Below are 25958 nucleotides of genomic sequence, written 5' to 3'. Positions count from 1 at the left end.
CGCCCACCCTCGGCCTCCCAAAGTGCTGGGATTACAGGTGTGAACCACAGCACCTGGCCCTTATTATCCTTTTAATGTCTGTAAGACCTATAATAATATCTCCTAGTTTGTTACTGATAGGAATAATTTGTGTTTTATCTTTTTTTTCTTACAGTTTTGCTAGAGGTTTATTAATCTCAAATAATCGACTGTGGCTTTGTTAAATGTATTGTTCGTCTGTTTTCAAGGTCATTAATTTTGCTTCTATCTTTAGTATTTCCTTTCTTCTTAGTTTGTTTTTCCTCTAGCTACTTTCTTTCAAATATATAGATAATTAAAGTTATTAATATATCATTTAGGAAGCAAGTACAACCTACTAGTTTAGCCTTTTATTATTTTATTTCTCTGGGTTACTCAATCTTGAAATATATTTCTAATTCTTTTTTTAGAGAAAACTTTACTTTTTATTTTTATTTTTTTAAACGCTACATTGGCGAGAATTTAGAGAAAACTTTCTAGGAGAATCAGGAAATACTACCCATGGTGGGTGGAAGGGAGTATATGTAAAAATCTAGAGAATGATTGTAAGGATAGAAAAAACCTAATATTCCTGTTCTTTTTCATTCCATTCCAAGCTGTGTTTATTCTAAAGATACTTGAATTTTAGGAACCCTCAGTTCCTTTTTGAATGCTATGTTGTAATTACCAGTGACTCATTCATCTATACTCAAGTTTTTGGATATAAATGAAGGTTAAATATGACTCCGGTTAATTTAATGCTTTAACTATACCATACCAACCACATCACTAACACACTGTCAAGATGCAATCTTCCTTTCTTACTAATTACATTAACTTGATGAGTCACTTTTCTTTAGTTATTGCTTATATTACCTTTCAATATTTATCTTTGGTGAACTAATTCTCCCATCTTTTTAATAATTCATTTTAATTTCTGATTTTTAAATACTGAAAAGGGTTATAACAAAGGTTATTTTCTTTACACTTAGTCTGGATAGTACAAAAAAATTTCCATCATAAAATTCTTTTTTTTTTTTTTTTAAAAGGAATGATTGTGCTAGAAAATGAAACAATTTTCTTTTTTTTTTTTTTTTTTTTTTGAGACAGAGTCTCACTCTGTTGCCCAGGCTGGAATGTAGTGGTGCAATCTTGGCTCACTGAAACCTCTGCCTCCTGGGTTCAAGTGATTCCCCTGCCTCAGCCTCCCAAGTAACTGAGATTACAGGTGCCCGCCACCACGCCCGGCTAATTTTTGTATTTTTAGGAGAGTATTTGTATTTGTAATTCATGTATTTTCACCATGTTAGCCAGGCTGCTCTCGAACTTCTGACCTCAGGTGATCCACCTGCCTTGGCCTCCCAAAGTGCTGGGATAACAGGCATGAGCCACCACACCAAGCGATACAATTTTCAAAAGGAACCCCGTCAAGATATTCCTAGTTAAATATACACATAACCAAATGTATGTTTGTATATTTTAGAGAAAATAACGTAATTTTTGTTCTTACTTTAATTGTAGCAACAGAGTCTAGCTATGTTGCCCAGGCTATTCTCGAACTCCTTAAGATGGCCTCAAGTTGCCTCAGCCTTCCAAAGTGCTGGGGTTACAGGCATGTAACTGCACCCAGTCTAGAGTTTTCGTAAATCTTTTTATTAATTTTTTTTTGAGACAGGATCTCACTATGTCGCCTGGGCTGGTTTGAGACAGGATCTCGCTATGTTGCCTGGGCTGGAGTGCAGTGGTGTGATTATGACTCACTGTACCCTCAAGCTCCCGGGTTCATGTGATGCTCCCACCTAAGCCTTCTGAGTAGCTGGGTAGGGATTACATAGGTGTGCACCACCACACTCGACTAATTTTTGTATTTTTTGTAGAGATGGGTTTTCCCCATGTTGCCCAGGCTGGTCTTGAACTGAGCTCAAGCAGTCGAACCACCTCAGCCTTTCAAAGTGCTGGGATTACAGGTATAAGCCACGGAACTTAAATCATTTTTGAAACATAGTTAATAATGGACTTCTCAAATTAAGTCAGCTAGTAGAAAAAAGTCTAACATTTTACATCGAGTCCAAAGCTAGTTTGGGGGAAAAGGCTTTTGATCTTTAAAAGCCAAGAGGAAAAGTATTTTATCTGTCAAGGGATGATACAATTCAGTGGAATAAAATATGTATCCACACAGATGACTTTTGCTTCTACCAATTTTATCTTTTATAAAACCCTGACATGGCCGGGTACAGGGGCTCCTGACTATAATCTCAGCACTTTGGGAGCCAATGAGGTAGGTTCGCTTGAGCCCAGGAGTTTGAGACCAGCCTGGGCAACACAGTGAGACTTCATCTTTACAAGAATAAAATAAAAAAATTAGCCAGGCATGGTGGTGTACCTATGTAGTCCCAACTACTTGGGAGGCTAAGGTGGGAGGATCACTTGAGCCCCCAGAGGTTGAGGCTGCAGTGAGCCATAATTGTGCCACCATACTCCAGCCTGGGCAACAGAGTGAGACCCTGTCTCAAAACAAAAGAGGCCGGGTCAGGGTGGCTCAGGCCTGTAATCCCAGCACTTTGAGAGGCTGAAGCGGGAGGATTCCTTGAGCTCAGGAGTTCAGACCAGCCTGGGCAACATCAGACCCTGTCTCTATTTTTTTTTTTTTTTTTAAGTAAAACAAACAAAAACAAAAACAAAAAAAACTCACGATCCTTTTGTGGTTCATAAGCATGATGATTGGGTGTTCACACCCACACGTGAGACGTGCCTCCCTCAAACCTTGTTACAACTTCAACCATTACCCATCTGACAGTAAAAACAAAAAAACAAAAACAAAAAACAGTAAAATTTTAAAAATCATGTGTCATTTCAGCATCTTATATTTTTAAAAACCAGTATTTTGGTAGATGACAAATTTATACCATTAACGACTTTATTTTTTTTTCTTTCCTCAACTTTTGTTTTAGGTTCAGGGGATACCTGTGTAGGTTTGCTACATGGGTAAATTGTGTGTTGCTGGGGATTCGTGTACAAATGATTTTATTACCCAGGGAGCGAGCATAATACCCAATAGTTAGTTTTTCGACCCTCGCCTTCCTCCCAACCTGCCCCCTCAAGTAAGCCCTGGTGTCTATTGTTCCCATCTTTGCGTTCATGTGTACTCAATGTTTAGCTCTCACTGATAAGTGAGAACATGTGGCATTAATCACTTTAAAACATAGTATGACAGATATCATTTTCTTACAGAGCATCAGATATTAATATGTATGGATCACCTTGTTAAATTAACAAAAATCATCTGAAAATCAGCACAATATTTCATTTATTTATTGTATAAGTTTGGCAAACAGCACAAAAATCCAGCAACATTTAAAACATATAAAAAAGTCAAATGCTAAACAGGACTAGGGATTTTTTTTTTACATCATTAGAAATAACGAGTACACATTTTAAGATTCCGCAAAGCTAGCAAAATGAAGATGCTTGTCTTCTGAACATATACCACAAACACACATATAAAAAAAAATATAATTTATCTTTACAAAAATTACAGCCAAGCAATAGAAAAGAAGGATGTTAATGAAGATAGCAACACATATGTTTAGTACATATATCTTACACATTGAAATGCTACATCTTATACCCTGAAATGCCATGTGTAGAGAGCCAAGCAGAGTAAATTTAGGCTCATTACTGAGGTTAAGAATTATTTGAGAAGAATTTAATTCTTATATGTAACATATTCAGTTAAAACTTTCTATATAGGAATTGCTAGAGGATGACAATGTATTCCATTATAGATCTGAGAAGTTGAGTCTTCTTTGTTGGCAGTATAAAATTTCTGACCAGTATCAAAATTCTGGTAAAACACAAATTGAAGGCATTTTCTAGTGTATGCAAATGTTACAAGGGGCATCAATGAATGTAGAAGAAAATCGTAGATTTTTCACATCAAGTTTCTGCTGAGCTTTGTCAAACCAAATAGCTCAACTATAAGGCAAGAGAAAACAACTCCCTATAACAGATTAGTGGATCTTACCAAGTAAATATAGGAATTCAGTCTTAGAGAAAAATTCCCTACATTAATAAATCTGAAACAGTTGGCCTTGAAACAAACATCTAGAAATTAACAAACATCTTGACATTCAGTCATTGGTTCAGAAGCGTGACAAACAATCTGTTGGTATATATTATTAAATTAACTTTTTGGAATCAGCACCGGTCCCCAAAACCTCAAATTATAATATTTAATCTTCATTAAAATATATCTTTTTTGTGCTACATTAACACGACTACAATTAAGTTAAAGAAAGCTGCATTTACTTAACTTACTGTATATGTTTATGTATACTAGGTAGCGACTTAAATTTCTTTCATTTACTTGTGCTTCTGTTTTGGGGCACTTTGATTGAACAGAAATTCAATTCACAGGATTACATCTTGCTAAAGCATTCCTTAGCATTGGTCCAAACTTGAATTCCCTAAAAATAAAAATAAAAACTTTAAAATGTGAGTTTGGAAGGAATCTGAAAACCCAAGTACTTGGCTTAGTGGTACACTAAGTTTTGCTTTTTGGAATAATTAAGAAGTCGAGCAAATTTGACACTATTTTGGGAAGTGGCTAATATAAGCAAATGTCTAATGCTTCTGAAAAGAGAAAGAGAATCTCTAATATGAGCTTATCTTCAAAATGGAAAAAGAACTCCTACACAACTTGTTGGAAAACTGAGTTAATTCATTTCATAAGACATACTTGAGTAATTTCTATTCGTGAATCAAACAAGTTTTCAGTCTTTTTTTTTTTTTTTTTTTGGAGATAGGGTCTCACTCTGTTACCCAGGCTGGAGTATAATCATGGCTCATTGCAGCCTTGACCTCCAGGACTCAAGGGACCCTCCCACCTCAGCCTGCCAAGTAGTTGAGGCCACAGGTGCGCGCCACCACACCTGGCTTATTTTTTGTAGAAATGGAATCTCACTATGTTACCCAGGCTGGTCTGGAATTCCTGGGCTCAAGCAATCTGCTTGCCTCTGCCTCCCAAAGTGCTGGCATCACAGGTGTGAGCCACAGTGCCCGGCTCGGTTTTTTCAATGTAATATTTGAAACAAAAAACTTCGTCTAACAAATATAAATTAAGTTATTAAATTATCATTCTAATAACTAAAGTTTTGATAAAAACTAATTATGTACTAAATTACTGAATCCCTCTTAGTACCTGAAGTTACTTAGCACAAAGTTATAGATGGCCTAATATGCATAAGCAAAAATACATGTTTATAGAGATGTAACAGTAAAACTTAAGGGGTTTTCTTCTTTTTTTTTTTTTTGAGATGGAGTCTTGCTTTGTGGCCCAGGCTGGAGTGCATTGGCGCGATCTTGGCTCACTGCAAGCTCCGCCTCCTGGGTTCACACCATTCTCCCACTCAGCTTCCCAAGTAGCTGGGACTACAGGCGCCCGCCACCATGCCCAGCTAATTTTTTGTATTTTTAGTAGGGACGAGGTTTCACCGTGTGTTAGGCAGGATGGTCTCGATCTCCTGACCTCGTGATCCACCTGCCTCGGCCTCCCAAAGTGCTGGGATTACAGGAGTGAGCCACTGCGCCCGGCAACGGTTTTTTTCAGTAAGGTATTTTTTCAATAAGATACATATTCTCCAATAATTGCTAATTTATGAGAAAGAAACTTTTTAATACTTAATCATTAAAGTGTGTAATTTATTAAGGTTTTGAACAATTTTCTTTTTCTTCTCTTTTCTTTTTGAAAGAAGGTCTTGGGCCGGGTGCGGTGGCTCACACCCATAATCCCAGAACTTTGGGAGGCGGAGGCGGGCGGATCACGAGGTCAGGAGTTTGAGACCAGTCTGGCCAACATGGTGAAATCGTCTCTACTAAAGACACAAAAAAAATTAGCCAGGTGTGGTGGCACGCACCTGTAATCCCAGCTACTCGGGAGGCTGAGGTAGGAGAATTGCTTGAACATGGGAGGCGGAGGTTGTAGTGAGCCGAGATCATGCCATTGCACTCCAGCCTGGGTGACAGGGCAAGACTCCGTCTCCAAAAAAAAAAAAAAAGAAAGAAAGAAGGTCTCACTATGTTGCCCAGCCTAGTCTTGAACTCCTGGGATCAAGTGATCCTCCTGCCTCAACCTCCCAAATAGCTAGGATCACATATAAAAATCTGTATCACTTAGGCAAGAAAATAAAACGACGAAATTGCATAGTACCATTCTTGGGAAACAAGGTGAACATACACTCTTATTAAACTTTTTGTTTTACTAGTTATCTAAGGATTTGTGAATAAACCTACAAAATATCCAACAGTATGTCCAAATACAGCTATAGTAGTATCTTTTATATTCACAGATTAAATTTCTAGCACCCTCAACCACTGCAGCCTAAACAAAATGGAGGGGGAAAGTCCTTTGAGACATTATATAAAGGTCTTGCATTTTACTTTGGAAAGAAGTGAATGAGAGATCACAAGGAGCTTCTTAATGAGTCTTTTACAGGAAAAACAAAAAAACTAAAAACCTTTGTTATCTGGTCTTTCAGATTTCTTGAGGTTAAAAAGTTAGATTGGAAAAAGGACTGTATGACTGGGTGTGGTGGCTCATGCCTATAATCCCAGCAATTTGGGAGGCCAGGGTGGGAGGACTGCTTGAGCCCAGGAGTTCAAGATCAGCCTCGGTAACACAGTAAGACCCCATTTCAACAAAAAAAGAAAAAAAAGAAAAAGGCAAAGGATTGTAAATATCTAGCACCTAGCTGCAGGCAAGAAGTAAGAGGTGACAGAATGAAGGCAAAAAAAAGATAGAGACGCTACCAAACTACAACATACTCAACCTTTAGCACCTGCAGACTCACCAGTCACGATCTAAACTTGTTTTAAGTGACTCCAAAGATCCACAGGATACAGTAACTTATAATTCACTGAGCATAAATATGAATTTGTCCAAACTAAATGGAGCCCACTTAACCAGTGAGCGCGTATGGTGTTTATGCCTCAAAATATCTTTGTTCTCTCAGTGATGGCCTTTAGCCAAAAAATAAAATTTTGGGACAAATTAAAGCATAAGAATTGTATATATATTTATATGAGTGTGATTTTGCCCTGTAAGAAGGTCTTCATAAATGTCAGAATTCATCTTACCATGTAATTTACTGAGATAATGCATGTAAAAGTGCTTGATAAATTATGACAGGTGATACAAATCAAAGCACTGGTGCTGGTAGTCACATTGGCAGATTATAGGTTATAAAAAAGAGGTTAAGGAATGTTTCCTATTTTGTTCTTAAACCAACGTTTTAGAAAGACTTCCATCATTGTCAAATATTTATTTTAACTAGAATAAACTTCAATGTTTGTATCTTTCACTATGGATATCAGCAACACAAACGATTTACTTTACGAGGAAGCATATCATAACCAAGTCTTCACGAAATAATGTTCAAGCTATTTTCCAATCAAAGCATATACCTGGAATGGTATTTTACTGTCTGGTCCAAGAGTACCATATGATCTAAATAATCTTGGTATATATTCTCAAATACAAGTTATAAATGGGGGATACAAATTTGGACTTTAGATGAGTGGAGACTCAGTAATGGGCATACTGGTGGTAACACCAGTAGAGGCTGGACATGGTGGCTCACACCTGTAATTGCAGCACTTTGGGAGGCCGAGGCAGGAGGACTGTATGAGGCCAGGAGTTCGAGACCAGCCTGGGCAACAAAGCGAGACCCCCATCTCTATTTTTTAAATATTCAAAATTTTAAAACAAAAAAACCAAAACAAAATAAAACAGAAATCCTATAAAATTAAAACAGAGAAATTGGTAAACATTCTACAAGAGAAGAATAAAAATGAAAAATTTTTTGGTCCAAGTAAGGTAATTTAAATAAATGTATAAGCACTTCTGAATATACATATATCTTCATTGAAACCAAAACCTACCTTTTTGCACATACTGATCTGCATGACTGCATAGCTTATGAGGGCCTCCTTTAAGTCTCGGTTCTTTTGTTCTTTGAAGCGTTCAATATCAGCCCATGCGTTTTTCACAAATTCTCTGAAATAAAAGGTATAGCCATTATTATTCTTATTTAAGTTAAATAAACTGTGTATTAAAAAGTTAACCAGTTCTCATTGGAGTTGGTTTTTAATTGCCTATGTAGAAGGAAGAGTTATTGCTTGTATAAGACAGTTTTTTTATTTTCCTAAAAATTATAGTTAAGGAAAAAGCAAACAGACAGTCATATATTCTTGCACCTTTTAATCTACTTTTTCTTTTTTTTTGAGACAAGAGTCTCACTCTGTTGCCCAGGCTGGAGTGTAGTGGCGTGATCTTGGCCCACTGCAGCCTCTGCATTCCGAGTTTGAGCAATTCTCCTGCCTTAGCCTCCTGAGTAGCTGGGATTACAGGCACACGCCACTACGCCCAACTAATTTTTGTATTTTTAGTAGAGACACGGTTTCACCATGTTGGCCAGGCTGGTCTCGAACACCTGAGCTCAGGTGATCTGCCCACCTCGGCCTCCCAAAGTGCTGGGATTACAGGCGTGAGCCACTGCACCTGGCCTAATAATCTACGTTTTTGCCACAAGGATTCTACCTTCAAATTATTCCTATAAAATACACATAGATGACTCCTTGAGCCAGCTCACAAACCTAACAGGTGTCAGTCACAATGAAGTAAGTGCCTTCCAGGGGTCATTGGAAAATATACACTCTTTTGACAAGATGGATTATGAATCACATTTAGCTTTTTTTTTTTTCTGAGACCAAGTGTCGCTCTGTAGCCCAAGCTGGAGTGCAGAGGCATGATCTTGGCTCACCGCAACCTCCGCATCCAGGGTTCTTGCCTCAGTCTCCAGAGTAGCTGGGATTACAGGTGCACGCCACTGCACTCGGCTAACTTTTTGTATTTTTAGTAGAGACAAGGTTTCACCATGTTGGCCAGGCTGGTCTTGAACTCCCGACCTCAGGTAATCCATCCTCCTAGGCCTCCCAAAGTGCTAGGATTACAGGTGTGAGCCACCACGGCCAGCTGCATGTACTTGTTTTAAATGACAACCAAAGTTTTAAACATTTTTTAGCCAGGCATAGTAGCTAGTAGTCCCAGCGATTCGGGAGGCTGAGGTGGGAGGATCACTTGAGCCCTGGACTTTGAGGTGGCAGCGAGCAACAGTGGTACCACTGCACTCCGGCCTGGGCAGCAGGGTGAGACTCTATCTCAAAAAAATAAAAAATAATAATAAAAATAAAAATCCCGAGAGGTATTTGTCTTTTTTTTGGAGACAGAGTTTCGCTCTGTCACCAGGCTAGAGTGCAATGGTGCGATCTCGGCTCACTGCAAGCTCCGCTTCCCGGGTTCACACCATTCTCCTGCCTCAGCCTCCCGAGTAGCTGGGACTGTAGGTGCCTGCCACCGTGCCCGGCTAATTTTTTTGTTTTTTAGTAGAGACAGGGTTTCACCGTGTTAGCCAGGATGGTCTCAATCTCCTGACCTCATGATCCACCCACCTCGGCCTCCCAAAGTGCTGGGATTACAGGCGTGAGCCACCACGCCCGGCCTGTCTTTTTAAATTGTATCTATTACTTTGCCATATTTGGTGCCAGTAGTTCTAAAAATGAACAAAACCACCTCAAAACCCAAAATACACTCTTGGTCTGCCTTGGTCTATTCACTGACTGTCAGATGAAAACAAAAATAAGAAAAATGAGTCAAACAGTGATAGTGGGTCTCTGAGAACTGAATTTCTAGAAATACTTATGTAACAATTACATGCTAAGCCCTATGCAAGGCACTGGGACGTGAATGTGGAAAAGATACAATCACTGATTTTGAAGGGCTTAAATTTAGCCAGGGATAGTCACACAGAACAATCAATCATCTAATACAAAACGGCCATACCATACTGGCATGAATTAAATGCCGTGATGGCCTGAGAAGGCTTCACAATGAAGTAACACTTCAGCTGGGTACTGAAGGAGGCGCAGGGGGAGAAGAAATGGTGGAGGGAAAGTACAAAGGGTAGAAATCAGGAATAGTGCAGGAAAATAATATTATGAAGTTGAAACTTTTATTTCTCTTTCCCCCACATTGAAACAACTGTTTCTATAACATGATTTTTGATAATTCAACTTTCTTTTATTTTTATTTATTTATTTATTTTTGTAGAGACAGGGTCTTCCTATGTTACCCAGGCTGGTCTCAAATTCCTAGGCTCAAGCAATCCTCCCACCTCAGCCTCCTAAAGTGTCGGATTACAGGCATGAGCCACCACACCCAGCCTAATAACTCAGATTTCTTAGGAATGCATTTTAAAGGAAGAGGCTGTATTCAGGGATGCCAATGAAGCTGGGAATGGTTACCCAAAGAAAAAAAAACTGCCATGTAGTCTACAAGCCTAGCTTACTTAAACATCGCAGCATCTTTACCTGCCTTCCAGATTTTTAGACTTTAGCTGTTGTTCTCCTTCATTTATTTGTTCTTCTAGCACCTTTATTCTGGCTTCTCTCTGCTCTGGAGTTTCTTGACCAAAGAGCTTGGTAGTCATTCCTTTCAAAGAGAATGTTCTCACAGTCTAAAAGGAAATAGAAACAGATGAATGGATAAACAAAATGCGGCATACACATACACATACAATGGAACATTATTCAGCCTTTAAAAGGAATCAAATTCTGATATATGCTACAACATGGATAAACCTGTAGGACATTATGCTAAGTGAAATAAGACAGATACAAAAAGACAAATACTATATGATTCCACTTTTATGAGACACCAGTGTTTACACTGTATTAGGTATTAATAATCTAGAGATAATTTAAAGCAGGGGGTCCCCAACCCCAGAGTCACGGAGTGATACCAGTCCATGACCTGTTTTGGAACCAGGCTGCATAGCAGGAGGCAAGCGACCACCTGAGCTCCGCCTCCTGTCAGATCAGCAGCAGAGGCATTAGATTCTCTTAGGAGCACGAACCCTATTGTGAACTGCACATGTGAGGGATCCAGGTTGTGTGTTCCTTATGAAAATCTAATGCCTGAGATGATCTGAGATGAAACAGTTTCATCCCGAAATCATCCTCAGCACCCACCGCCCTCGTCCATGGAAAAATTGTCTTCCACAAAACAGGTCCCTAGTGCCAAAAAGGTTGGCGACTGCTGATTTAAAGTATACAAAAGGATATGCACAGGTTACATGCAAATACTACACCATTTTATAGAAGGGACTTAAGCATCTGAGGATTTTGGTAGCCAAGGGATCCTTAAACCAATCTCACTGAAGATACTGAGGGATGACTGCACTACTGAACTATATACTTAAAAATGGACAAGATGGTACATTTTATGTTATATATATTTCACTACAAACACAAAGGAAATAAAAAACATTTGCCATATTTCCCCTAGGTCAGACAAAACCACCATAAGCTTCACAACCAGGGGACTCTTATATGAGTTTTTATTTATTTTTACAGAGTCATAGCCAAAAATCCTAATAAAATTTCTAACACTCAAATAATATGGAGTAGTCAAAAAGAAGAAACTTCTAACTGAATTTCTTTTTTTTTTTTTTTTGAAATGGGGTCTTGCTCTGTTGCCCAGGCTAGAATGTAGTGGCACAATCATGGCTCACTGCAGCCTCAACCTCCTGGGCTCAAGTGATCCTCCCACCTCTGCCTCCCAAGTGGCTGGGACCACAGGTGCATGCCACCACACCTGGCTAATTTTTAAATTTTTGGTAAAGACAGGGTCTAGCTATATTAATCCACACTGGTCTCAAATTCCTGGGCTCAAGCAATTCTGGGTTTACGCCTCTGCTGCTAAAGGTGTCGGGATTACCATCATAAGCTACCATACCTGGCTTGAATTTCATAATCAAATGGAAAACTTCCACGTGAAATATTAGACAAGTTATTTCTTACTCTGTATGAATGATATTTTAAAAAATTACTTTATGTTATAAAAAAGTAGATAAATTCACTAGGCAACTATGGAAATAAACCAAACTAAAGAAGCATATTTAAAATCTGCATAACTCAATGCTCAAACTTGGGCATCTATTAATAAAACAGGATACCTAAATCCAAGCATGGCAAGGCAACCCCAAGCTTCACTGCCTTAACATTTCCTCACTCTCTGGAGTTTACTGAAGAAAACACTTTTCCCTTGACATGTAGGATAGAGAACCAAGCTCCCTGAAAATGGCCTGGGAACTTCTCCCACTGAGTTTTAAAAATAAACCAAGGGCCTAGGTTATACATGTGTCCTGGTCACAAGTCTTTCCCTACATATATCTATGACTTTTCATAGATGTAGCCAGTGGGTAATCTCTGTGAAAAGCACTTTTAAAACTACAGTGCTTGGCCAGGCACAGTGGCTTACGCCTATAATCCCAGCACTTTGGGTGGCCGAGGCGGGCGGATCACGAGGTCAAGAGATTGAGACCATCCTGGCTAACATGGTGAAACCCCGTCACTACTAAAAGTACAAAAAAAAATTGGTCGGGCGTGGTGGCAGGCGCCTGTAGTCCCAGCTACTCAGGAGGCTGAGGCAGGAGAATGGTGTGAACCCAGGAGACGGAGCTTGCAGTGAGCCGCACTCTGGCCTGGGCAACAGAGCGAGACTCTGTCTAAAAAAAAAAACAACAAAAAAAAACTACAGTGCTTATTAACTAAGTAGAGATATTGCTGCTGGTTTACTACTTTCAGAATGTGTGTTGCTCACCATGATGGCTGATTTATTGCAATGAAATAACTGGAGTAGAAAGCTGATTATAAAAATGATCCAACACTAATGCAATCAGGTATAGAATTTTCCTCACAAGTACTCACTGTAAGCATTAAAGAATAAAGTACATCAAAAGCTCCCTGTTAGGCGAGATGCACTGATTCTAAGTAGGTAAGGCTTTTCAAAGTCAACTAAAATTTCTGCAAAGTACCTTGCAAAGCTGAACCTGATAAAGGTCACTGCATGTTTTTTCACTTGGACTTAGAAACCATATGATAGACTAGGCATGGTGGCTTACCCCTGTAATCCTAGCACTTTGGGAGGCAGACGTGGGAGAATCACTTGAGACCAGGAGTTTCAGACCACCCTGGTCAACATGATGAGACTATAAACAAAATTAGCCAGGCATGGGGGCACATGCCTGTGGTCCCAGCTACTCAAGAGGCTGAGGCAGGAGTATCGCTTGATCCCAGGAGTTTGAGGCTTCTGTGAGCCCTGATCATACCACTGCACTTCAGCCTGGGCAACAGAACCAGACCTTGTCTCAAAAAATAAAAATAAATAAAAACAATTTTTTTTTGATGGACTCTTGCTCTGTCACCCAGGCTGGAGTGCAGTGGCGTGACCTCAGGTCACTGCAACCTCCACCTCCCTGGTTCAAGCAATTCTTCTGCCTCAGCTTCCCGAGTAGCTGGGACTACAGGTGTGAGGCACCACACCTGGCTAATTTTTGTATTTCTAGTAGAGATCGGGTTGCACCATGTTGGCCAGGCTAGTCTCGAACTCCTGACCTCAGGTGATCCACCAGCCTTGGCCTCCCAAAGTGCTGGGATTACAGGTATGAGCCACCATGCCCAGCCCAATAATTTTTTTTTTTTAAACGAAACCAGATGATACTGATTACACCAGAGAAATGTTGGCAAAATTTCTTATAATTCTATACAGTACACGGTTTTAATGGCTTACATCTTTTTGTATCAAGATAATAAAAGAATTATAAAGTTACTCACAAATTATTCCCCTGTAAAAGGTGCAGTGTCCTGAGTATTGTAACTGGAGCTGATTCTACAGTAGTGAGTTACTCACTCAGAGTGAGTGCTTGTGAGGAACATTCCGTGTTGCTACAATATCATCAGAGGCCAAAAGGAAAATACTCACCCCAGTTGCCAGTTCCTCACACTGCTGCTTCTTGGATGCTAAGTCCTGAGCAGCCATCTCCAAGTCATACTGCATAAGTTCATGTTTCCTGCACACAGCCCTACAGATGAAAAAAATGTGCTGCCATTTAACTTTTCCTTTAACATGCCAAACATTGTTTTCAAGGGTAGAGGAGAACCATTCACAATGTCTCACTAGGGCAGAACGTGTGTGCCCAGAATTTTCAAGTTTAAAATGTAGTAGCCCAACATTAAAAATGGAATCTAATGGAATCTAGCAGAACCTAACCATAAAACCTTCATATATTCTTTTTTTTTTTTTGAGACAGAGTTTTGCTCTTGTTGCACAGGCTGGAGTGCAATGGTGTGATCTCGGCTCACTGCAACCTCCGCCTCCCGGGTTCAAATGATTCTCCTGCCTCAGCTTCCCGAGTAGCTGGGATTACAGGCATGCACCACCACACCCAGCTAATTTTGTATTATTAGTAGAGACGGCGATTCTCCATATTGGCCAGGCTGGTCTCAAACTCCCGACCTGAGGTGACCCGCCCACTTCAGCCTCCCAAAGTACTGGGATTACAGGCATGAGCCACCGTACCCGGCCAAAAACGTCATATATTCTTAACACAAAAAAAGTTGTTTTCCATATACTCGGAACATTTCTTTCAATAAACATGCCATTATCACATACATAAAACATTTTTTAACATAATGTAAGAACTAATACTGTAATCTCATATAGCAACTGAGTATTCTTAGAAGAGATAATACCTCAAAGTTTTCTTCTTTGTGATTTAGAAATGTCTATTAGCTTTTTTTCTTTTTGGAGATAAGGTCTCACTCTGTCACCCAGGCTGGAGGGCAATGGTGATTTAGAAATGTCTATTAGCTTTTTTTCTTTTTGGAGATAAGGTCTCACTCTGTCACCCAGGCTGGAGGGCAATGGTGCGATCTCGGCTCACTGCAACCTCTGCCTCCTGGGCTCAGACAATCCTCCCACCTCAGCCTCCTAAGTAGCTGGGACTAAGGCATGTGCCACCACGCCCGACTAATTTGTGCTTTGTAGAGATGAGGTCTCGCCCATGTTGCCCAGGCTGTTCTCAAACTCATGGGCTCAAGCAATCCATCCACCTCAGTTTCCCAAAGTGCTAGGATTATATGCATGAGCCATGTCGCCCGGCCTAGAAATGTTTATTAGTTTTTATGATCATAAAAGTAATCCATGTTCACTGTAAAAAGAAAAGATTCTAATACAGCAATGTATAAAATAAAAAAAAGAGGCTGGGCGTGGTGGCTCATGCCAGTAATCCCAGCACTTTGTGAGGCCGATGTGGGCAGATCACCTGAGGTCAAGAGTTCAAGACCAGCCTGACCAACATGGTAAAACCCCATCTCTACTAAAAATACAAAAATTAGGCGTGGTGGCGCATGCCTGTAATCCCAGCTACTTGGGAGGCTGAGGCAGGAGAACCGCTTGTACCCAAGAGACAGAGGTTGCAGTGAGCAGAGATTGTGCCACTGCACTCCAGTCTAGGCAACAGAGTGAAACTCCATCTCAAAAAAATAAAAAATGCAAAATACAAAAAGAAAGTTCAAGAACACTCTCTTTCCGCCAATCTCACTCTCCAGATATAATCTGTGTTACCAGATAGTATATAACCTTCCAGAATTTAGCTAGGCATTGACAAATACCATATCCACGCACCCCAAATGGTTCCTACATCTTTTCTCACATGGCTATATACCCTGGCCATCTTTCCATGTCAATATGCATTGATCCTTTTTATAACTTTTAAGGGCTGCAGATAATTCCACTGTACTCAGCAACTTTCTTTTTTTTTTTTGAGATGGAGTCTTGCTGTGTCGCCCAGGCTGGAGTGTAATGGTGCGATCTCGGCTCACTGCAACCTCCACCTCCCCTGTTCAAGCAATTCTTCTGCCTCAGCCTCTCCAGTAGCTGGGATTACAGGAGCCCACCACTAGGCCTGGCTAACTTTTTTGTAATTTTAGTAGAGACGGGGTTTCACCAAGTTGGCTAGGCTGGTCTCGAACTCCTGGCCTCAGGTGATCCATCCGCCTCAGCCTCCCAAAGTGCTGGGATTCAGGCAGGAGCCACCTCACCCAGCCAACTTTCTTTTGCTTGGTGGCTTGAAAATACATTGGTGAGACTTCCTACTACTCAAAGCCCTAGAAGGAAAACAAGCTAACAATGTGCAGATGATTTCACACCAGTCACCACAGAGGTAAGGGAATAGTGCTCTTTTGTTTTCCTAACAGAATTCTTATACTGCTTTTAAAAGTGACAGGACAGCGGTGGCTCATGCCTGTAATCCCAGCACTTTGAGAGGCCAAGGCGGGCAGATTACCTGAGGTCAGGAGTTTGAGACCAGCCTGGCCAACACGGTGAAACCCTGTCTCTACTAAAAATACAAAAATTAGCCGGGTGTGTTGACGGGCACCTGTAATCCCAGCTACTCAGGAGGCTGAGGCAGGAGAATAGTTTGAACCCGGGAGGTGGAGGTTGCAGTGAGCTGAGATCATGCCACTGCACTCCAGCCTGGGCGACACAGCCAAACTCTACTCTGTCTCAAAAAAAAGAAAAAAAGTGACAGGACAACTGACCAAAAGCCACCTATTCTGGGAAAATAATTCCTTTTTCTAAACTGATCAGAAAAAAAATATTAACTTTTTCCTAGTCACATAGGACTATCTAAAAGAGAATTCCCTTTGGCTCTGTAAAAGATAACATAAGAACAGATAAGAAAGTCCTTGTTACATACAAGCTACTGATAAGAAACACAGAATAAAAATAGCAATATACAACCTAGTAACAGATACTGTTACACACACTCAATCTGTATTTTGCTTCCAATCTTCAAACTGGAAAAAGTGGAAACAACATACAGACACACTTGATGCCTGAGGCTGGCAGGTTTTATCAAAATGATGCTTTGAGGGCAGGCCTCATCTTACATGTTTATGCCTAGCACTCTGCAACACAGAGAAATACAATGAGACCTCATTCATTATCTGAGGGAATGCATTCATTTAAAAAACACTCTATTATCTGTCCTTTACAGTGGCATATGAGAAGAGTGATGAACAACCCCATGGCTGCACCTGGAACTTTTATTAAACTTACCGCAATGCTTCTGCATAAAAAAGATACTCTTTTAACTGATCTGCATAATGTTCTTCATCTTCCAAAATATCATCAATAGAAGATGCATACCTGTTTTAAAAAAAAAAAAACAACACACATTGCATAAACAGAGTTACTTTCATTGGAACACAAAGTATTAGGGTTCTAGAGAAGTACAATTAGGCTGGGCGCAGTGGCTCACACCTGTAATCCCAGCACTTTGGGAGGCCAAGATGGGCAGATCACTTGAGGTCAGGAGTTCGAGACCAGCCTGGCCAACGTGGTGAAACCCTGTCCCTACTAAAAATATGAAAATTAGCCAGAAGTGGGGGTGGGCGCCTGTAATCCAAGCTACTTGGGAGGCTGAGGCAGGAGAATCTCTTGAACACGGCAGGAGGAGTTTGCAGTGAGCCAAGATCACACCACTGCACTCCAGCCTGGGCGACACAGCAAGACTCCATCTCAAAAACAAACAGACAAACAAACAAACAAAAAAACAGCAATTCTAAGTGTGGCCCACAGACAATTTGCTACCCATCAATGATGTTATAAGTACAGACAGTGAGAATTAGCATTTAGAATCACTGATAGCAATGTGTAATTACCATGATGATATTATTGAATTTTACCAAAATGTTTTGGTCAGCAATGATTTAGAAATAAAAAATAAACAAAAAATGGTCCTTTTCATAGGTAGCTTAAGAAGCCTGTAAGACTGTAATATCTTTTGTTCAAAGACATACATAAAAGGGCTACAAAATCTGTAGAAAGAATAAGAGTTTGGTATAATTGGTATACATATGTTCTTGGTTGCAATTATTTATTTATAATGATGCCAAAAAGCTACAAAAGAAAAAGTAGAGTAAATAAAGATTAGAGAAAATTTTAGAAGCTTATTTTATACTAATTCTTTTTTTTTTTTTTTTTTTTTTTTTTTGAGATGGTGTCTTGCTCTGTTGTCCAGGCTGGAGCACAGTGGCACGATGTCGGCTCACTGCAAGCTCCGCCTCCTGGGTTCACGCCATTCTCCTGCCTCAGCCTCCTGAGTAGCTGGGACTACAGGCGCCCACCACCACGCCTGGCTAATTTTTTGTATTTTTAGTAGAGACGGGGTTTCACCATGTTAGCCAGGATGGTCTCGATCTCCTGACCTCATGATCCATTCGCCTCGGCCTCCCGAAGTGCTGGGATTACAGGCGTGAGCCACTGCGCCCGGCCATTTTATACTAATTCTTAATAGCAACCTCTGCTTTGATTGGGAGACTCCCTCATTGTCATCCCAGTTTCATTCCTGCGCATGAGTCTTCATTTGTACAGAACGTGATGGCTCCCACATTGCTTCTCCAAACCATACAAGCACATGTCTCAACACTTCTAGGAAATTTTCCCAGACTGCTTTAGTCTTTAGTCATCATTCTACTTCCATTCCCTTATCAACAATTTGAACTTCAATTTTATCAAAGTCATATTTCATGTGTTGGTTTTTTAAAAAGTGATTCTTATTTATTTGAATTATCTGTTTGTTGAGCATCTACAATGTGCCAATTGATAGGCTGAGTGTGACAAATCTAGTGACAAAAGAAAACTCGGTACTAAAGCCAGGGTAGACGGAAAAGCTGTAATCGAAGATTGTACACTAGAGCCCAGGAGTTCGAGACTAGCCTGGGCAACATGGCAAGACCCTGTCTCTACAAAAAATACAAAAATTAGCTGGACATGGTAGTGCATGCCTGTAGTCCCAGGCACTCAGGAGGCCAATTTGGGAGGAATGCCTGAGCCCAGGAGGCCCAAGGCTGCAGTGAGCTGTGAATGTGCCATTGTACTCAAGCTGGGGTGACAGAGTGAGACTCTGTCTCACAAAAAAAACAAAAAAAAAGAAAGAAAGAAAAAAAAAGAGAAGAAACCATAGCTGATACAAGGTATTGTAATTTAATATAAAACTGTATGAAATACATGGCAAGTTGCAGTTTATCAGATACTTTTAATTACACACACCATTCCACTGTTTAGTTCCTTTTAGATTGACATTAGATAAGGAATTACCAGATCTAGATAATGCAGGACAAGTGAGCCCCAAAATTGGAGGTTAGCCCAGGAGGGTTATCGGCTTCGCCCAGGAAAGAATTCAAGGATGAGCCGGTGGTGTCAGGTGGAAACCTTTTATTGAAGAGCACTGCTCCTTGAGGAGCAGGACCAACTCATAGGCAGTGCACCTAGAGTCGGCCTCGTGTGTTGGTTTTATTTCTCTGATAGCATTGTAAATTCCATAAGGACAGGGGCTATGTGTATGTACTACTTCTGTGTGATACAGCAGGTATCCTTCTTTCAAATTAATTCCGGTTCCTTCGCATGGACATACTTTATGTCTCTAGGACTGCCTCATCACGTTTATTGAAGTTGTAAGACAAAATAAACAAAACTATGCTAAGGTTCATTTGAAAAGCAATGTGCTTACAGGATTTATATAAGCAGTGAACATATACATTCTGTAAGTACAAACTTACAGCTATGAGAGTGAATAATTTCTTATATGTGACTGAAAAAAAGTCTTGAGAATCACTGTTAAGAGTAGGAAAACCTGACTTTAGTTCCTCAGTCTATGATTCTGGAAGAGTTAATGTGAAGAAAACAAAGAGGGCTGGTGGCCTGAACATAGGAAACACAGTGTAGGGAGAAATTGGAACATCCTAGGGTGGGGAAGTATAAATGATAAAGATTTTCAGATCTCAGTACTCAGAATTTTATTTAACACTTTCATAAATCAACTGAAGGGATAATCCTAAATTCTTATGAACATTGAAATGCCAAATCAAGAGACCACAGGATGACTTAAGGTTAAACAAAATAGTTGAAAAAAATAGCTAGTTGGTTTGCAACATGGCCTAAGGAAAAGTAATATTTAGATAAACACATTTTTTTTTCTCTCCTAGCTTTAAAGTATAATTAAAGAACTGTATGTATTTACAGTGTACAATGTGATGTTTTGACGTATGTATACATTATGAAATGATTAAATCAAGCTAATTAACATATCCATCACCTGACATATTTAGCATTATTTTTGTGGTAAGAATATTTAAGATCTATTTTTTGTCTTTTTGAATCACAGGAGTTCTTTCTATACTATGGTTAGAAATGTTTGCTCCTATACTTGCTTCTTCACTGTCTTAATAGTGTCGCTTTTTAAAAAATAGTAAAGGCCTGGCAGGGTGGCTTATGCTTGTAATCCCAGCACTTTGAGAGGCTATGATGGTGGATCACTTGAGCCCAGGAGCTTGAGACCAGCCTGGGTAACACAGTGAGACCCTGTATCAATTTATATTAAAATTTAAAAAAATAGTAAAACATACATAATATAAAATTTACCTTGTTAATAATTTTTATGTGTACAACTCAGTGGTATTAAGTATATATACACTGTTGCATAATCATTACCACCACCCACCTCCATAATTTTCTCATCGTCTGCAACTGAAACTCTGCACCCCATTTAATTCTCAATTTCTTGCTCCTTCAATGGTATCAAATGGTAAATTGGTCTTCATCAAAATTTAAACAAAAATTTTAAATTTGATGAAGACCAATTTGCCATTCAAAGTAATTTTTTCTTTTCATATCCTTTTTAACAATGTTTTCCACTAAAAGCTATACTTTTACCTTTTACAATTATGTGTATGATCCGAATTGAATTAGTTTTGTGTCAAGTGTAAGATAAGGCTCAAGGTTCTTTTTTTTTTCCATGTAGATATCCAGTTATTCCAACATCATTTGTTGAAATGAACTATAGAAGTGTGAGTCTATTTCTGTACAGAATTCTGTTCCATTGATCTATTTATCTTTCTTTTTTTTTTTTTTTTTTTGAGACACAGTCTCACTCTCACCCAGGTTAAAGTGCAGTGACAGGATCATGACTCAACTGCAGCCTTGACTTTCTGGGCTCAAGTGATCATCCCACTTCAGCCTCCCAAGTAGCTGGGACTACAGGTGCACGCCACCACTCCCAGCTAATTTTTGTAGTTTTGGTTTTTTTGAGACAGAGTCTTGCTCTGTCACCCAAGCTGGAGTGCAGTGGTGCAATCTTCAGCTCACTGCAACCTCTGACTCCTTGGGTTCAAGTAATTCTCCTGCCTCAGCTTCCTGAGTAGCTGGGACTACAGGTGCACGTCACCAGGCCTGGCTAATATTTATATTTTTAGTAGAGACAGGGATTCGCCATGTTGACCAGGCTGGTCTTAAACTCCTGACCTCACATAATCCACCCACCTTGGCCTCCCAAAGTGCTAGGATTACAGGCTTGAGCCACCACGCTGGGCCTAATTTTTGTAGTTTTTTTGTAGAGACAGGGTTTTGCCATGTTGCCCAGGCTGATCTCAAACTCCTGGACTCAAGGGATCTACTCGCATTTGCCTGCCAAAGAGTCGGGATCACAGTATCAGCCACTGTACCTGGTCAATCTGTTTAACTTTATGCCAATACCTCACTATCTTTATAACTTAGCTTTATAGTAAATCTTTTTTTTTTTTTTTGGGAGGTGGGGACAGAGTTTCACTCTTGTCACCCAGGCTGGAGTGCAATGGTGCAATCTCGATTCACTGTAGCCTCCGCCTCCTGGGTTCAAGTGATTCTCCTGCCTCAGCCTCCCGAGTAGCTGGGATTACAAGCACCTGCCACCACACCTGGCTAATTTATTTTGTATTTTTAGTAGAGATGGGGTTTCGCCATGTCAGCCAGGCTGGTCTTGAGCTCCTGGCCTCAGGTGATTCACCCGCCTCAGCCTCCCAAAGTGCTGGGATTACAGGCGTGAGCCACTGTGCCCGGCCTAGTAAATCTTGAAAGTAATATATTCCAGTTTTGTTCTTTGTCAAGATTGTTGTAGCTATTCTAGGTTCTTTAAATATCCATATAAACTTTTATTTTTTATTTTATTTTTTTGAGACAAAGTCTCACTCTGTCACCTAGGCTGGAGTGCAGTGGTGTGGTCTTGGCTCACTGCAACCTCTGCCTCCCGAGTTCAAGTGATTCTCCTGCCTCAGCCTCCCAAGTGGCTGGGACTACAGGCATGCACCACCATGCCCGGCTAGCCAGGCGTGGTGGCGCATGCCTGTAGTCCCAGCTACTCGGGAAGCTGAGGCAGAAGAATCACTTGACCCCAGAAGGTAGAGGTTGCAGTGAACTGAGATGGTGCCACTGCATTCCAGCCTGGGTGACAGAGTGAGACTCTGTCTTCCCAAAAAAAAAAAAAAAAAGGGCCAGGTGTGGTGGCTCACCCCTGTAATCCAAGCACTTTGGGAGGCTGAGTTGGGCAGATCACTCAAGCCCAGGAGTTTGAGACCAGTCTGGCCAAAATGGCAAAACCCTGTCTCTACTAAAAATACAAAAATTAGCCGGGTGTGGTGATGGGCGCCTGTAATCCCAGCTACTCGGGACGCTGAGTCAGGAGAATTGCTTGAACCTGGGAGGCAGAGGTTGCAGTGAGCCAAGATTGCACCACTGCACTCCAGCCTGGGCGACAGAGTGAGACTCCGTCTCAGAAAAAATAAAAACAAAAAAAATAAAGGAGTGGGGGAAAGGACATGAACAGGTATTTCTCAACAGAAGACATACATGTGGCCAACAAACATGAAAAAATACTCAACATCATTAAAGAAATGAAAATCAAAACCACAATGAGATACCATCTCACACTAGTCAGAATGGTTATTATTATTTATTTTTTTTAACTTAAATAATAGAGACATGTTCTTGCTATGTTTCCCAGGCTGGTCTTGAACTCCTAGGCTCAAGAGATCTGCCCACCTCAGCCTTCTACAGTGCTGGGATTACAGGCGTGAGCCACTGCACCTGGCCAGAGTGGTTATTACTAAAAGGTCAAAAAATAACATGCTGGCAAGGTTGCAGAGAAAGAGGAACACATACACTGCTGTTGGGAAAGTAAATTAGTTCAGCCACTGTGAAAAGCAGTCTAGAGATTTCTCAAAGAACTTAAAATAGAAGTACCATTCAACCCAGCAGTCTCCCAGTACTGGGTCTATATCCCCCAAAATATAAATTATTCTACCATAAGGATACATGCATGCCTGTGTTCACTGCAGCAGTATTCACAATAGCGAAGACATGGAATCAACCTAAATGCCATGAGCGGTGGACTGGATAAAGAAACTGTGGTACATGTATACCATGGAATACTACACAGCCATGTAAAAGAATAGATGCAGCAATAAGGATGCAGCAACATGGATGCAGCTGGAGGCCACTATCCTAAGTGAATTAACACAGGAACAAAAAACCAAGTATCACATATTCTCACTTATAAGTGGGAGCTAAACATTCAGTACACGTGGATACAAAGAACAGAACAACAGATACTAACGCCTACTTAAGGGTGGAGGTTAGGAGGAGGGTGAAAATCGAAAAACCACCTCTCAGGTACTAAGCTTACTGGGTGATGAAATGATCTGTACACCAAACCCCCATGTCAGGTAATTTACAAACCTGCACATGTACCCCCTGAACCTGTAATAGAAGTTGGAAAAAATAAAATTAATTCAGTTGTTGGCCAGGTGTGCTGGCTCCCACCGCTAATCCCAGCACTTTGGGAGGTTGAGATGGGAGAATCCCTTGAGGCCAGAAGTTTGAGACCAGCCTCGGAAACACAGCAAGACCCCATCTCTAAAAAAAAAAAAAAAAAATTTAATTCAATCTGGGAACAGCAGCTCATGCCTGTAATTCCAGCACTTTGGGAGGCCAAGGCAGGAGGATTGCTTAAGGCCAGGAGTCCAAGATCGACCTGGGCAACATAGCAACACTCTGTCTCTACAAAAAAAATAATAATAATTAGCCAGGTGTGGTGGCATGCACCTGTAGTCCTAGCTACTTGGGAGGTTGAGGTGGAAGGTGTGCTTGAGCCCAGAAGGTTGAAGCTGCAGTGAGCTGTGATTGTACCAATGCACTCCAGCCTGGGCAATAGAGTGAGACCTAGTCTCTTTAAAAAAAAAAAAAAAAAAAAAAAAAAATCAGTTGTTAGTTCTACAATGTTTTTGGTTGATTGTTTATGGTTTTCTGTGTAAAAGACCTTGTCAACTGAAAATATACTTTTGCTTCTTCCTAATATTTAGGCCTCTTATTTAATTTTCTTGTCTCACTATACTGAGTAGGACCTCCAGTACAATGTTTACTAAAAGCGGCAAGAGCAAACCACCTTGCCTTTTTCTTGACCTTAAGGGAAAGCCTCAACGTTTCACTATTAAGTACAATATTGGCTATAAATTTTAGACTGAGAAAATTCCCCTTTATTCCTAGTTGATGAGACTTTTTACTATAAATGGGTGTTAAAATTCGTCAAATGCTTTTTCTACATGTATGGAAATGAACATACCTTCAATGTTTTCATCTTCATTCTGTTAAAATATGAATTAGAAGGATTTTCAAATGTTAAACTAACTTTGCATTCCTGAGATAAATTTAAGTCAGATATGTACACATAGAGCACAATATAAATGCCAGCAAACTTGATAAAAACAGAAGAATAGAAGAGTCACTAACGCTTCACTACAGGACTTCACCTCGGGCTTCACAAAAGTTCTCGAGATACTTACACATCCATATGATGACCAGCACTCTGCAGTCCATCACCCATTTCTTTTTCTATGGCACTCCATTCACTAAGGAGTAAAAGATAAAACCAAAAGCAACATGCATTAGAGATATGGAATAGTATTAAATGGACTCTTTTCAAGATTCTTGTCTAGCTAGCTTTAAAATAATGTATAGCACCCGTATTTGGGTTTATTTTCTATAACTCAAATATGCTGTTTTCCCCTTAAGTTTAACAACTAAATGTAAGTGAAGGCTTCAAACGTTGATGCTTGCTGCTAAGTGGAAGGTAAGTATCATATTAAACAGCTTCTGGTTATAGATAACATTCTCAGTTAGGGGGCTGATTTAAATCATGTGTAAAGCTTTTAAAAAATACCGATGCTAGCCCTACTCTTGATCTACTTAATCAGAAGCTGTGGGGATAGAGTGAGACATGTACATTTTTAAATAATCCATGTACGGCTCTGATGAACATACCTGATTACATGCCACTGTTCTAGTAGCTAACAGAAAAAGACAACTGTATAGAAACAGTAGGTGCAGAGTAAAGTTTTAATAATAATAATCATATTACACAAGAAAGCTACTAGAGCCACACATCATTTTGTTGTCATTTCTGTGAAATGCTTTACATTAAAAATCTTTTTATGGAAGTTATATATGCTTATTATAGTAAACTAGGAAAATAAATCTATAATCCCAAATGCCAAGAGATAACATAATTTGATATACCTCCTTCTAGTCTTATTTGCGTAAAGTGGCTGAGATCATATGGTATATGTGAGTTTGTGTCATGCTTTTTTTAAATAGTATTTTCCCATACTATTAAAATAATTTGTTCTAAATGTCATTTTAAATGGCAACTCACAATCTTTTTAATCATTTTCCTGGCTATAAAGGTTGTTTCCAATTTTTCTGCTATTTAAAGAATGTATAATAAACATCTTCAATTCCAACATATCATAAAAAATAAAATAGTATTATACTCTTAGTATAGATGAAAACTATGTATCTTTTCCCTAAAAAGTTAAAAAAAAAAAAAAAAAAAAAACCACAAGATTTTGTGTACGATTTCAGAGACTTCAGACAACCCGAAGTCCACCCTCACCTCTTGGATCTAGAACTCGAACTAAAAAACCACCAGGGTCGCTCTAGTATTTTATAGCTCCATGAAATAAAAAAAAAGACTCCAAGAATGCCTGAGAGTCAAGATTTTGGACAGGAATGAAAAATATTAATTACAACAAAAAGAAAGGCTTAGAGCTAAATTTAGTAATCCAGTATGGTATTCATCAAGGATAAAATCTCTAGCCCCAAACAGGTCTGTGGAAATAGGTTCTATTTG

General features: G+C 39.8%; 1 protein-coding gene and 1 non-coding gene across 2 annotated transcripts in view; one reads left to right on the top strand and one right to left on the bottom strand.

Moving 5' to 3' along the window:
• Nucleotides 1–2690: 2690 nt before the first annotated feature.
• LOC112132922 (small nucleolar RNA U13) lies at nt 2691–2793 on the top strand. The gene has a single exon (XR_002914623.2). It is a non-coding gene; the product is annotated as a small nucleolar RNA U13 (small nucleolar RNA).
• A 494-nt stretch (nt 2794–3287) lies between these two features.
• SNX4 (sorting nexin 4) overlaps nt 3288–25958 on the bottom strand; it is a 79934-nt gene continuing 57263 nt past the window's right edge. The window contains 6 exon segments of the mRNA NM_001133520.1: nt 3288–4463; nt 7936–8050; nt 10423–10568; nt 13877–13976; nt 17018–17107; nt 24613–24678. Of these exon segments, the coding sequence (NP_001126992.1) occupies nt 4416–4463; nt 7936–8050; nt 10423–10568; nt 13877–13976; nt 17018–17107; nt 24613–24678 (565 nt within the window). The 3' untranslated portion in view covers nt 3288–4415.

This window comes from Pongo abelii, chromosome 2, assembly GCF_028885655.2.
Source record: "Pongo abelii isolate AG06213 chromosome 2, NHGRI_mPonAbe1-v2.0_pri, whole genome shotgun sequence".
Taxonomy (NCBI): Eukaryota; Metazoa; Chordata; class Mammalia; order Primates; family Hominidae; genus Pongo; species Pongo abelii.
Note: the sequence above shows the minus strand (reverse complement) of the source record. Positions and strands in the feature narration are given on the sequence as shown.